Source organism: Sitophilus oryzae, unplaced genomic scaffold (assembly GCF_002938485.1).
Source record: "Sitophilus oryzae breed Bouriz unplaced genomic scaffold, Soryzae_2.0 scaffold_1317_pilon_pilon, whole genome shotgun sequence".
In the NCBI taxonomy this organism is placed as follows: Eukaryota; Metazoa; Arthropoda; class Insecta; order Coleoptera; family Curculionidae; genus Sitophilus; species Sitophilus oryzae.
This window is the reverse complement of record NW_022145968.1, coordinates 36240-51339: the sequence shown is the minus strand read 5'-3', so window position 1 is coordinate 51339 and position 15100 is coordinate 36240. Positions and strand designations below refer to the sequence as shown.

At 30.2% G+C, this 15100-nt stretch overlaps 1 protein-coding gene across 1 annotated transcript in view; it reads right to left on the bottom strand.

The window, feature by feature from the left end:
- Nucleotides 1–514: 514 nt before the first annotated feature.
- Nucleotides 515–15100, bottom strand: part of LOC115875004 — a gene marked incomplete at its 3' end in the record, with an annotated part of 29269 nt that continues 14683 nt past the window's right edge. Inside the window, exons 2-3 of the mRNA XM_030890315.1 lie at nucleotides 1929–2069; nucleotides 515–706 (exon numbers count right to left, since the gene is read on the bottom strand). Coding sequence (XP_030746175.1) covers nucleotides 515–706; nucleotides 1929–2069 — 333 coding nt within the window. The remainder of the gene's footprint in view (nucleotides 707–1928; nucleotides 2070–15100) is intronic.

The window sequence follows — 15100 nt, the reverse complement described above, 5'->3', positions numbered from 1 at the left end:
TTCATTTTAAAAATATAAAAAAAATCAAATAAAAATAACTATATTGTATAATTTAAATAAACTGACCAGTTTTTTACTACAAAATTAACAGCTTTCAAACGTAAGTTACGGTTTTACTTAGTTTAGACAATTATCAATCAACCAGACTTTCTACGCTATGCTCGTGTCTTGTTGAAGGAAAAAAGTATTGTCAAAAACCAAAAAATTTTAATTTAAAATGATTTTAAACAAAATTTGATGTGAATTTCTCGAACCGAATTCCACACGAAATTAAATTAAATACAAAATGTTTTCACACTCAGGAATATGCATAGTAATTTCCAAAATATTCCATATAGCTCGCAAAAAAAACATAAATAATTTACACCCTTGTGGTATTACTAGTAAAAATATTTTTTAATTATTAATTACGGTATGCCTAATTACATTTTTATTCACTTCAGTCTCTTCAAGTGATTCATTTGACGTTTATTTGACGCTTTTAATGTCAGAAATAGAAGAAACGTACACTTACCTCATGATCATCATCTTCATAGCCGCCATAAATATAATTCTTCACTTTTTTGGATACCTTTGTGTAGGGACTTTCATTGTCCTCCGAATACTTGGGCTTTTGATTGCCCAAACTAATTATATTGTACCTGTTTCCACTGTTATAATCGTCATCGTCATCTTCGGTGTCCGGAAATGTATGAGGCCCTGTATCCTAGTATAAAAGTAGAAAAAAATATAAAAGAATCTTCTGAAAAGTTCATAGTGTAATCTTCAGGTAAATTTTGTATTTATTATTTGTATTATCATTGTAAGAATGTCTTAATAACAGAAGTATAGTCTATTCGAGAAGGTTTAGTGACAGTGCCGTTTGTTCCTGTCATTTTAATTCACAGGTTAAATAGTATTTTCTGTCATTTTTTAGATGGCGCCTATCGAAATCTTTCTTGTCTGTATTCTATCTAATAACAATAAAAAATAATAGCAAACTAAAACATGAGAATTTGCTAAAGGTGTACGACATGTCGACCGTCTTCTGTTTTGGACAGACGGGACCGTTTTTGAACATTTCCTGCGGAATTCATTAACTCAGTGGGGGTGAAAGATACCCTCGCATAACCGCTAAGTACTTCTAAGTCTTGTCTAGATTATACGGCCAATTTAAAAATTAGAGCCTTTATTCTTCCACAGAAATAAAAATCCATAGGCACTAAGTCCGGCGGCCTCGACGGCCAACGGCTGGGATTTTGGATAGCTATTCAATTATTCTCGAAATTGGCAGCAAAAATTTGCTGAGAACTTCAGCCTTCTGAGGCGGTGCCTTGTCTTGCTGGAAAAATATGTTTTTTGAGTTCCATTAGGGACAGATCATCAATAAGGGATCCAAAGCCTACTAGTTAAAAGTGGCAAACTTTTAAAAATTTGGTATTTCGAAGGGGACTATAACACAATATCAAGTGTGCTATGTTTTTGGAAAGGGAATTTTGAGTTCTTTTCAGTTAATGAAGAATATACAGGGTATTCCAAATAAAAAATCAATTTTCTGATGACAACTCTCAAATTATTAATTTAAAAAAAGTATACATAAACCATTAAATTCTACGTAAAAAGTTGCTATAGCAGTGTTTTCATAGAAATACCAAATTTTCGATAGCAAAAAAGTTACAACGATTTGTTAAAAATGCATATTTTGAAAAACACACCGTGCTTCCGGTTAAAAGCGTCTAATTTGACCCCCCACGTACAGCCTCGCCACAAAAAAATTTCTATTTTACTCCCAATAAAACAATTTATGTACTATATTGCCTCTCCAGTTTCTAAATATTTTACCTTTTATGCTTTTAACCATTTATTTACATTGTTAGATAAAAGTATTATTTAGTAGCAATATTTCAAGAGGATTACAGCAGGAAATTCTCTGTAAACTCTTTACTTACCGACAATCTCGATATTTCAAATTCGATTTCGTAGGGATGTGGATTATAATGCCTTGGACCAAGAAAATATTCTCGTTCGTATTCATCTAAACAGTGACAGGATACGGTAAAGCTAAGAAATACAAATAATCCTAGTTGTTTCTGAAAATAATAATACGAATACAGTTTAGTATACATATATACACATTTAGGTAATATTAAAATAGGTAATCTTAAATTTTACTTTAAAAATACAGACATTATTATTATATACCTAGTAATATATTACTTAAATCTACCTCTACATAAAATTTACAATATACTTGTTAGCTCATAAAACTATTTAAAAACCCCTGATAAATATTTATAATGCTCTATAGCGTTTCAAAAAAACGTTGAAAAAATTTTTGGATAAATTTTCTTGACATTCCGGTGAAGAAATTATATAAATGATTGTATAAGTAAAATGATTTAAACAGCTCACATCCAGACAGAATAACAAGCACTTAATAGTGTTAAGCGAGAATATATAATTGTAGTTATATGATAGTGACAATTGTTTGTCATTTTTTTTACAGAAATTAAATCAAATAATTTGAATACTAATATAAAAGATTTTCAAGGAGTATTTATTTATTGACACTATGGCGAATGTTTGTTTTAAATTAAAAGACTGTTTAATAAAAAATATCAAAATTATAAATAAATATATTAATTATAATAAAAAATGGCAGATGCTCAGTATTAACCCTTATTTTCTAGAAATATTACCATTAAAATAAAGCAATTAAAACTCAAAGTAAGTTTAATATTCCGCGACAAAAAGACAACTTTTCCTTTATCTACCCTTGTACTTCAACAGAAATTTATCCAACCATGTGTTAGTAAACAGTAAAAAGCGCTTTTCTATTTTGATAGAGAGTTTGTAGTTTATTAATATATAAAACTTAAAATGTTTTTTCTCCATTTGCCCAAATTGATTTACCTATAATTTTATAAATACTTCAGTTAATTACATAATTATCAATATTTAAAAATCATAATTATGTAAAATATTATTGTTCACTATCATCAGAGATGGGCAAACAGCCGGTATATTAAATTTTGGGTAAATACCCGATGGGTTTTGCATCCGGTTAGGTATACCCAATGAGTAAATACAGAAATGAATTGCATCTTCTTACAGATGCCATACTCTATACAGAACGTCAGCTACCTCTCGCATGTATTTGTTTCACAAGTACACAGGACCTATAGTTTATCGCCGAATTTACAAGGCAAATATATTCAAGGTGGTTTGCCATTACCTTCCTTGGGGTGGCGCATGACGACTCGCTGGTCGCTCTATTTAGTTAGACCTATTTAGATAAATATTTTTATTTTAAATAAATAAAGCGTTCGTACTGGGCTGATGATCGATGACCCAGTACCTCTCGCTCCGCAGATAGACACGCACCTGCTGAAGCACATTGAATTTGGGTAAATACTATATACTCGGTATATACCCAAGTATGTTTATTTTGTTAATTTAACGTACTATAAAAAATTTTGACAACAATTTTGTTGTTATCTTACTTACTTTACCCCACCAAGACTGCAAAAAAATACCCTTGATTGAATTTTTTCACTGTGTTTTATATTTTGAAAATATATATTTTCAGTAAATTAGCTTAATCTGCCACAAGAGTAGAAACGTTACATGATAATACTTAATTTATAAAATAAAACAAAATGTTTCTATTGTCTCTATTTTTAAATGACAAAATGGCGAAGGGATATTTGAAAATATCTAAAAATATAAATTTAATTTTCTGTTATAGTTTTTAACATAAAATAATACTAAAAATATAGAATATTACCATTATATAATTACTATATTTCCAGAATACCTTTTGGTTTTAAAAGAAATTACGGGATTTTTCTACAGACCAATTCAACGAGTCTTCTATTGCACGCTAAACATAAAGACAAATTCAAATTAATTAAACAAATTTTGCTTAGTTACTATTGTTATTCCATTATACAGGGTGTTAAATATTTTCCTGAACTTTCCGTAACTACAACGTATTTTGGAATCAAATAAGTTCATTAGACATAATTTAATAATTAAAAAAATAAGATATAAGATTTTTAAGAACTGTTATTCTGATTTGATTGAGATTTAAGGTGCCTATATTTTGGTAAGTGCTTGACACAATCTTGTGGCATTAACAAAAATCAAGAAAAAGTACATGAAGGTTGAAAACGACCCCCACCCCTACATAAATTTTAGTAATTACTACATTTTTTTGTCCCTTGTAAAAAAAAACTCTGCGCCCTACTTTTTTGAGAAAAATATTTTTAATAAACTTTTGATTTCTGCCCAAAATATTTCTTTTCATCAATTTTTTCAATATTTTTTTTATGTATATTCTCATCAAATCTGAGTACAATCTGGCTATCGCTAATAATCTAGTTAATATGAAATTTTATGTTAATTATCACACACTAAATATTTGACAAGCTTCATAAAAGCTTAAAAAATAAATAAATTTTAAATTAATAATTAACGTTCAGGTTTATTTTTGATTGGTGCTCTTTAACGGACAAACGAAGCCATTTTGTATAGAGGTAAATTGTGTCCAGTGAACTTATATTGATTCCAGAAGTTCTCTATGTCCACGGAATATTGGGACACATATATAATATAAATGTTGCAAACATATAAAAATATATATTTAAATGCAGTTTGTCATTAAATTTAATTGTTATTTTAATCTCTATTTTTTCTTATCTCATAAAAATATCACTCGCTTCTATACTTGTTACATATTACAGCATTATCTCCTCTTATTCGACTAACATTATGCAAATTAATATTAATAATTTTTTTTTTTTTTTTTTTTTTTTTTTTTTTTTTATGTATATTCTCATCCAAACGACATAATACTGTGATGTAAGATTAATTAAAAACATTTTTCCTATAAAAATTAAAAATATTCTTATACATCTTTATAAATAATACAAAGTTTTTATTTTTATTTTATGCAAAAATAATTCAAATATTATCTATTTGAAATGAAAAAAAAACGTAAATGAAACAATATATTCTCATATTGTTTTAATTTAATTAATTTTACAAACAAACGTCATTAAGCTCGACCACTGCAGCTTTGCACAGCTGAAAATAATAATAATACATCAATTTATTTTGAAAGCATAATCCGCATAAACTAGATAATTTATTTTGATATTATAAATTATTATTTGAACAAAATATATGTAAAATTAGTTTTACCAATTATGGATAAAATATAAATCCTAAACAAATGGGTATTTCGAAACGACAGCTACAATATTTTTGTTACATAGTTTGGTTTTTTGTAACGGGAGAGTTTTATATGAACAATTAATTAACTGTTACATTAGGATAATGTTACTGTTTTGTTAACCACATACCTAGTTATATTATAAACGTATTGTTTGGCGATAATGGTTTCTTAATCATACCTCTAGTTAAATACTATTGTTTCTACAAAAAATATACCGGGTGTTGCATCGTCGGACGGGACATAGGAAATCCCATGTAAATTTTAATGGGGTCAATTATTGGCTTCCTAATTATTTTAGAGAATAATTCTATTTAGGTTTATTGAAGAGCACTAAAACCCACATTCAAAGAATAACTTTAGATATTTTTGATTAGCGCGTTTACGAGTTATCGCCGATTTCTTTTCAAATATTTCTCCTTTCTTATGGCCCTGTGTTTACTTATGAGCACCAGTCAAGGTAAAAGATAACTGTCAAATGAAGTTGTCATTTCAGAAATTTACCTATTTAGTGCTTTATTATTATTAAAACTCATTCCTACATCGGAAATCTTAAAGATGTATTTATAAATACAAATTAATATGAATTAAAGTAAAATAAAATGAGTGAAATTACAAAGGTGAATTATAGTATTACAATGTTAATAACTTATTAATTTGGGTACTATTAAATTGTTAGAACTTTAGGATTTAAGAAGATGTTGAAATATTCCTCCATCGACTGCTAGACAATAGCACAGGCGATCATAAATTCTCTTCTTACATTCGCTAGTTGGTAAGCTGAAATTCTATTGCATTCGGCAGAAATAGCATTTTTAACTCGTCTAGATTTGGGTATTTTTATCCTTGTATATTAAATGGCCCATCCTGTTTTTAAATGGCCCCAAAGAAAGAAATCATTTGGCGAAATATCAGGAGACCTTGCTGGCCAATTTACTGTATGATTTAGGCCAATAACGATTCCGTTAAAACTATTGTCCAAATATTCCCGAACAGCCAGGGTACTATGCCGGGCAGCCATCCATATGGTACCAAACTTCCTGATATTTCCTAGCGGCATCATGTAATGCTTTACATGATGCCGCTTTACATGATTACCTGGTGGTAAAATATGATTTTCGAGTAGTTCAAAATAATATTCTGCATTTAAATTTCGCGTATGAAATAATGGCCCGATAATATTTTATCCGAATATCCCTGCCCAAACATTTGCTTTCTGTGAATATTGCGTCCTTGTTTCGACAAACCTGTGTTGGTTTTCTTTGTTCCAATATCGATAATTCTGAACATTGGGTTCATTATTTAAGGTAAACGTGCATTCGTCTTTGAAACATATGTTTTAAAAATTCCTATCCGTGTTTGCTCTTTCCATCATATCAAAACAAAACGCCTGCCGCCGTATTTCTTCCCCATCTCGTAGCTCTTGGTGCTATTCATATTTGAAGGAATAGTATTTATGTCGTTTCAAAATTCGAAACGCTGTGTGTAGTCCTATTTCATCCTCAAGTTTCCTTGTGCTGATCTTTCCATCGTTCTCTTCCACGCCAATAAAACTTCCAAGTCGGTATCATTTCTTGCATCTTCTCTTTGTTCCTGCCTTGCTTCACATCTGCAGTTATTTATTAGAGTACCTTTGGTCTCAAATCTCTGGATATTCCTTGCGATTGTAGATTTTCCAGGTATCGGTCTATTCGGATACAGATTTTGATAACTATTTCCTTGATAATACCATTTAATCATCAATACTTTTCTTCAGTAGTGTAATTCATGGCTATATTTTCGATGTAGGTATGAGTTGTTAATAATAATAATAATAAACACTAAATAGATAAATTTCTGAAGTAACTAACTTCATTTCAAAGTTATCTTTACCTTGGCTGGTGCTCATAAGTAAATACAGGGCCATAAAGGAGAAATATTTAAAGAGAAATCGGCGATAACTCGTAAGCTAATCAAAAATATCTACAGTTATTCTTTTGAATGTAGGGTTTAGTGCTCTCCAATAAACCTAAATAAATTATTCTCTAAAATAATTAGGAAGCAATAATTGACCCATTAAAATTTACATGGGATTTCCTATGTCCCCCCGCTCGACGATGCAACATCCGGTATATCTAGTGTTTTTATAACTCATGAATAATAATAAAACGGTTCTGTTATTTATATCTTGTCCATTTTCTCAATTTATATAACTGTCTGATTTATTGTCACTTTAACTACATAATATGTACAGGATTTTCAGAGATATCTTTTCTGACAGGCATACCTGGAGCATATATATTTTATAATGCTATATATATATATATATATATATATATATATATATATATATATATATATATATAACATTAGCGTAACTCTAGAGTGCCCCAGATGCTAGGCATCCCCCAGAGAAATCTTGATTATGACTCTTGACTACATTAATTTTATTTGCTTGTGGTGAGTAAAAATGACGTTTTCTAGTTTTTGTTTAGTTAATATTATTTAGTTGTGTTCAAAAATATTTAATTTTCATTTTTTTAGAAACTGTATGTATTTAAGTAATATACCGGAACACGGTTTGATAACCAAGTCTATGAAATTTATTGATAGAGAAGGTCCCCCCCCCAGGATAATTTGCTAGTTACGCTAATGCGTTTGAGCCACACGTTAAAAAATTTCATCCTAACCAGATATAGGAAATTACACCTTTACTTAGACTTTATTTTAGCAACATTAAAATATCGCATTTTCCTGCGAATTCTGTATCAAAAATGTTAGTGCAAAGAGTTCAACAAGGTATTTAAAATCACATGTACAAGTAGCACAAGGTAATTGACCAAATTATCATAGAAATAAAGCAGAGTCAAGTATAAATGGTCGAAGGACCAACATTAAAAGCTCTCTAGTGTATAAATATACTGCCTTTGATAGAATATAATAAAGAACCAAAAGACACTGGCCAAAAAATACAATACGTTCGAAAAAAAACGACGTCAGTGGTGGCTATATGAAATGAAGATCGCTATCATTTTTATGTAAAAATTATATTGGGAATGTCATCGATAGTCGTTTCAAAGCCAAACCAGATGCCGTTTTTTTCTATCATACGGTATTATTCAAAAGAAAACTTTTAGCACAAAAGAAGCTTAGATAAACCCTTTGATAAACACCAGAAAACTTATTAAACCATCTGAACAAAATAAAATAAAACTATAAAAATTCAAAATAAAAATTATTAAAAAAAATTAAACTACATTATTTATACATTTTACAGATTTTATTATTTATTAAGATAAGTTAGTATTAACGCCATTTTCACACATAATAATTCATCAGCATTTTTGCATTTTGAAATTTTCATTTGAGATGGTTTGTTTAATATGACTCTGAATAAAATTCAGTGAAAAAGTAAGTGTAATACTTTATCAAAAAGAATTATTACTAATATATACATATTTTTATAAATAAAATATTTGAATTAAAAAAAAAAATAGTAAAGATATTTCTAGATGATTTGACTCTTGGATTTGACTAACATTCACTTTGAACTTCGAATAAAATGTAGTGAAAATTAAGATTCTAGAAGCTGGCAACATTGTTGGGTGCCTGAGTAAACTAGTGGAACGCTAGTATTTCTTCTAATGACTAAAGAATTTATGGACAAATGTACGAGACCAAAGTGTTACCATTCTTCCAAACAGTGCCGTGGCACATATTTTTCTGCTGCAGCCGCTTAAAGCGATGTTTATACATATTTTGATAAATGTTTGACTACGTTTATGGTATATGCGGTGGTTATCATACTAATTAATTACAGAAAAAAAAAAACGTATTAAAATGTTAACAAAAGGTGCAAAACTATTATCGACGTGTAGCACATATCAAGTACCTATATATAATATCAGAAAAATAATTATCAATTTAATAAAAAAAAACGCTAAAAGGTGGATTGTACTATTTATTTCTCTATGATAAACTAATAACTCCTGGCTCGTTCTTTTCTTTTCTTTCTTGAAAGCTGAACAAATTGCGATTGTAATAAAGTTTATGCAAAGTTCACTACACACAGCAAACTATTAAAAATGGCTAAAATTGTCGCTGATAACCAGCTGAAGACTCATTCGTTACTTCCAAAAAAATGGCGTCTAACGTCACAAATTCTGCTGCAGCCCGTATATGGGCTTTACATGGTCCTTGTATCCTTTAGTCATTGATTTCTTCTATGTTTATGATTATTTTTTGTTAATCAATGGCAGATTTTCTAGATATCCATGATTAGTCCATATATATTCTATTAAAGAGCATCGCAATATTTTAACTCTCTAACTTTTAAGGTTGATTTGCAATTTAAATGATATTATGCAAAAATACTGATACAACTGAAATGTTTAACAATGGTAATTTAATTGTTGGTAGCAATTACCGAAAAACACTAACATTATGTTTTGTACGATGACCACATAAAACAAGTCGAACGTGTCGGGTGAGAGCTAGAAAAAAACGAAAAGAAAAAAGCGTCTGGAACTAATTGCTAACAATGTGTGACACGAAGAAATTTGCCATTGTTATATAACATTAATAAATAAAACTTAATCGAGGTATTTTTGCGTTAATACGGTTACAGAAATAGGTCTGCTTAAGAAAAGTTTAATAAAAAATGTCGCTAAATTTCCATGGTAGAATAATATAAGTTATAAAACTGTAGACCAAGCATTGTTAGGAAGAAATAATTTAGCTATAAACAGGGCTATACCAAATTCGAAGGTCAGCAGATTTTTGAAAAGGCAAAAACAAGATTTCATTTCATACCCCTATTTAAATAGACATAACGAAAAATGTTACCTTCCCATTGCTACTATTTTGTTCTTATGACATTTTTCGTCTCATGTCTTGAAATCCCGTAAAAAATTCAGATTTGAATTTGAAAAAGAAAGTTGATAATAGCTGCTGGAAGGCAAAACGACGCGACGGTTCATAGAACTTTTATAAATGTAGAACAAAAAATGTCAAATTGAAATTTACTTTAATAATTAATAAAATAAAAAAAAACACTAATTCACACAATACACCAAACACTTTACGTTTGCACTGGGCTCGCGCTTTGCTCACCATTTTACTATCATCGGCATATCATTAAAACATTTTGGTCTTTAATCACCTGCTGATAATGCTGTCATGGTTAGCGAAAGGCGCATCCAGTGCAAAAGTAGTGTTTACGGTCTATTAATGAAATTAATGTTTATTTAACTATTGTAGATCATAAAGGTTTCAATCCCCAACTGTAATCTTGTTACTGTAATTAAGTATATTGCCACCCCAGATACAGGGTTTGCAGGGGATACAGTGATTTGTAAATAAATGCAAATATTTTTAGGGCTGGTAGATCTCGATAAAAAAACATATAATTTTCATTACCGTTTTTCAAATAAATCCATTTTGGACTTATTTGAAAACCGATTTATTTTACTTGAAAAATAAAAAAAAATGATTTTTTGCTTAAATTTTGAGAATCACTGGATTACCTAAGTTACCATATTATCAAGAAATTACATTTTTAACTAAAAAGTAAAAAAAAATCAATTTTTTTTTCAAAAAATTCAAAATTTGATTTTTTTTCGCGATAAAAACGTCATAGACTTGTTTCTGGGGTCTAAATATACTACCCCTGAAAATATTTGCACTTATTTAAAACTTAACCTGTATAATTCAATTAGTCAGAAAAACATAAAAATGAAATAGCAAATATTTTGTAATTTCCAAAAAAGCTTTGGAGCTATACGGAATTTTTAAACTTTTAGGGTGCCATTTTTAACAGAATTGGGGAGGAATTTTTATCAGAATTTCAGGAGCATAGAATTTATTTTTAGAATGCTCATGACAAAAAAATAACATACAGGGTATTCCTTTAAAAACGTAAGATTGAGTCATATTTCGAAAATGACAACTCGCAAAAACTCGTCAATTAGTGAGGCCATTGGATTCTGCGTAAAAAACCTTTGCAATTTCATCTTTTCGATAAATTATAAGATAACCAAGATATTGAAAGCATCGAAAAATGCAACATTTTGAAATTTTCCCTGTGTTTCAGAATCCAAGGGGACTAGGACAAATCTCTGTGTAGCCTCTTTACTTTCATAAAAAAGTAGCATAGTGATGTGAAATCTACATCTTTGTATCTCTGTTCATCAATGAGAAACGTCATAAACCACACGAACATGGGACACCCTGTACAAATCAAACATGTAAACAGCAGGAAAGCAAAATGAATTATTCCAACCAATGACATAAAAATTCCATCTAGCTTCCTATTTAATCGGCTGACTGATTAGGCGCAACAATCAATGAACCAGATTGATAGAAAAAAAAGTAAAATTTAAAACATAAAAGGAAATTAAAACAACTTTTGTTGTACGTCATCAATGACACCATCTTATGTCTTATGGAGTTTGCTGGTGGTCGTATTATGATGTGCAACCAAAGTTATTTTAATTTCCCTTATAATTGAATATTGTCGTACAAACAATGCATATTATATAAATATACGGGATATTTCAAAAAATATCTCTCATTGGGCAATTCTTCATGCAAAAATAAGATTTGTTTTTTAAATCAAAATAGGTCCGATTTTGCTTTGCTCCACAGCTGTAGGGAGTTAAAGTATTATTCCTTTTTCGATTTATTACAATTTTCTTTCAAGTGATTTTAGTGATTAGAACTGCTACATATTTTAGTCCTAAAACTGTGTCGACAGATTCACAAGGGACGTGCATATAGGTTATCACTGGTATTCTTCTAAAAAACATGTGCACCACTAACATTTTTTGTCTTGTTAACCAAATTGTGTAGGCTGTTTAATGCCGATTAAAAGTTGTATTTTAATATTTGGTCTATTTCTATCTCCCTGGTGAGTAAACGCATTTAATCACAATTAATAAAATTAAATGAAAAATAAAATTAATAAATTACGTATTTAATATAATTTATTATTAAGTTTTATTAAAATTTATATCACTGATATGCAGTGTTATCTACAGAAAATTCAAAATTAAAAATATGTAATGGTATTTAAGATAAGTACAAAGACCTATTTTTTAGAAGTTTTAACATCTTGTAACTTTAAAAGTATGCATTTCTGCACCCATGTTTATAGGAGCTTTTTCAAATTTTTGATGAAAAAACAATGAATTTAATTTAACACTTTGGTCAGTTAATGACAGTAGAGAATTTGAAAGGTTGCAGTTAGACTTGGATTAAGGAAATTAATAAAATTGCGTTTCCCCTTTGGTTTCCTCCACCAAGGAGCCGGAATTGACATAATATCACGATACAACTTTTAATCGACATCAAATGACCTACACAATGTTGGAAATAAGATAAAAGTGTAAAGAGAGTCAGTGGCGCACATGTTTGTACACAGTGATGCACCCATATGCACATCCCTGGTGAATATGTCGATGCTTTTTAGTAATAAATATGTCGCATTTATAGAAACTTTTTACCCCCAAAATTTTATAAGATTCGCTAAAAGCACTTGGAAGAAAATCATAATAAATCGAAACTAAACTAAATGAACACTTTAAACAACGGAACAAATCAGAATCGAACCTATGTTGATATTAAAAATATGCATCTTATTTGAGATGCATAGAATCTTATTTTTATGTGAGAAATCTCCTCACGAGCGATAACACATGTTTTTGAAATACCTTGTATAAATCTAATTTTCACCTCGAATCATATCATTACGTTCATGGTTTTATTAAAAAATGTTCGTAAAATGAAATAATAAAAATAGTTTTCGCAGTTATGGAGTCAATGACAATTGTGGTGACGGCCTGGCGATAGTAAACACCATGTCTTGTGGTAGCCATGATAAAATTCTAATGTTTATAATAATCCTATGCGGTAGAATCAAGGAAACCAGTAAATGAAAGTAGGCACTGTAAAACAATAAATAAGTAAAAACATAAAATTTTCAGCTGACATTTTTTTGTATTTCCTAAATTATACCAATTTAAATAATATTCATATAATTTAAAAATTTAGATTATTTTCAAGTCATTTAAACAAATCAGGAAGAAGGTTTATGTTTACAAAAAAATACATAAATAATTATTATTATAAATAATTATTAGGACAAGGATCTCTAAAATGAACAGATACTATTTGTTTTGCTATGAAACGTAAATTAAGAAAATAAATGGACTCAGAAACCAGAACAATCTTCCTCTAGGAGATGCGAGACCTTGTCGTTGGTGGGGAAGCTGCTAGTTAGGTGCTAGAGGGAATCCCCTCTAGCGTGACGAGAGAATTGCACCAAGAAGTATAACGTGCCGGATGGAACTACCCTGTCCGTGATACCAAGCACCCTCTACTGTCTGTGGTCATGTAGTAGGGGGTCTTAGCTTAACCCCCGGACCAAGAGGAGACAACCTCATCAAAAACTATTAAATCGTATGATGGCGAGACCAGGTCGAAGGGATGCGTGGTTAGATAGAAAACTAGCCTCTACAGGTCTCAACCTTGGGGCCCCAGAAGACAACGAATTGTATTCTTGCCTCTTTTACTTCTATATGCGGAGCTCTGTAGAAATGGACCGACTAACTCTTGCGGTGTATCACCAGCTTTGCCAGAACTCCAAGGTAAAGACATCGAGTTGGCGAGTGAGTCATCAACTCGAGGGACTAGGGCCAAAGTCAGGTTCTCATAATAAGAATTGACCTCAAATCCAAGGAGGCAATAGGTAAAGAGAGATATATCCTCTATTATTTAGAGATTATACGGGTCAACATCGGTATCAGGTTTAAAGAGAAACTAAGTTAAAAAGGTGGAGAAAATGGGGACAGATCCTTCAGCCTCCACCTCGAAGGACTGAAGGATTGAAGCCGGAGATAAGCGATAAGCTCGATTGTGAAGGGTACGTAGCCCACCCGTCGAAGTGTGTATACCCTCATAGGAGGTCGATGTCCACTCCTCGGAGGTTGAGCAGTTGTTGTCAGAGGAGGATGCTTTGCTCTTCCAACAACAGGAAGATCCCCATGTATGTTGAGTTACAGACTGTAAGATGAGTTATAACTCAAAAAAGGGGTTTACAATAGATGTTTAAGGTGATTAACCCCCCTTCCACTCATTCTACAATCTACAAACCAAAATAATAATAATAACATCAATATTTTGACAAAAAAATATATAAAATTATGAATATCACTACTCATAATAATATTAGCAATATACTTAAGAAAACTATCTATAAAATGATGAGCTTCATAATCAACCAGGAAAGAAAAATTTAACTAATTAATATTTTTTAATAACAAACTAATCTCTCAAGATAAACAACATCAGAGTTAATTTCACAACCATTTATTTATACCTTGAGAATTTAACAGTAGTTAATGAATTTCAAATACCCTATTTCGAGATATGATATCTCATTAAATTTATGTCCCAATTGATACCATTGTTTCCGATTACGCAAAAGAAATTCGTTTTTTAGATCGGTATCAGACACATGTCCAGTACCATTTACTCGCTAAGTGCACATATTTCAAAACAAAGCCCAAACCAATTTGTATTGGTTCTAAACGTAAAATATTTTAACTTTTAGTTTTTACCAGTAGTTACTACAGTAGTAGATTGAAGTAATTGCATAATGAAAAGTTTATCTAGTTAAGTGTTTATAGCTATTGTTAATTACTATAAAATGTTTTCAAGGTAAGCAATTAGGGAGGTATAATAACTGACTGTGAGAGTAATTGGTACACTGAACTGTCAAAATAAATTGAACTGTACTTTTGTATTGAAATAAAAATGAATTGTAATAAGTTTAATCAGATCCAAAGATATATAGGATAAACTGAATGCACTTAGAACTCAAGGCAACTTGCGCACTCAATGCGCTTG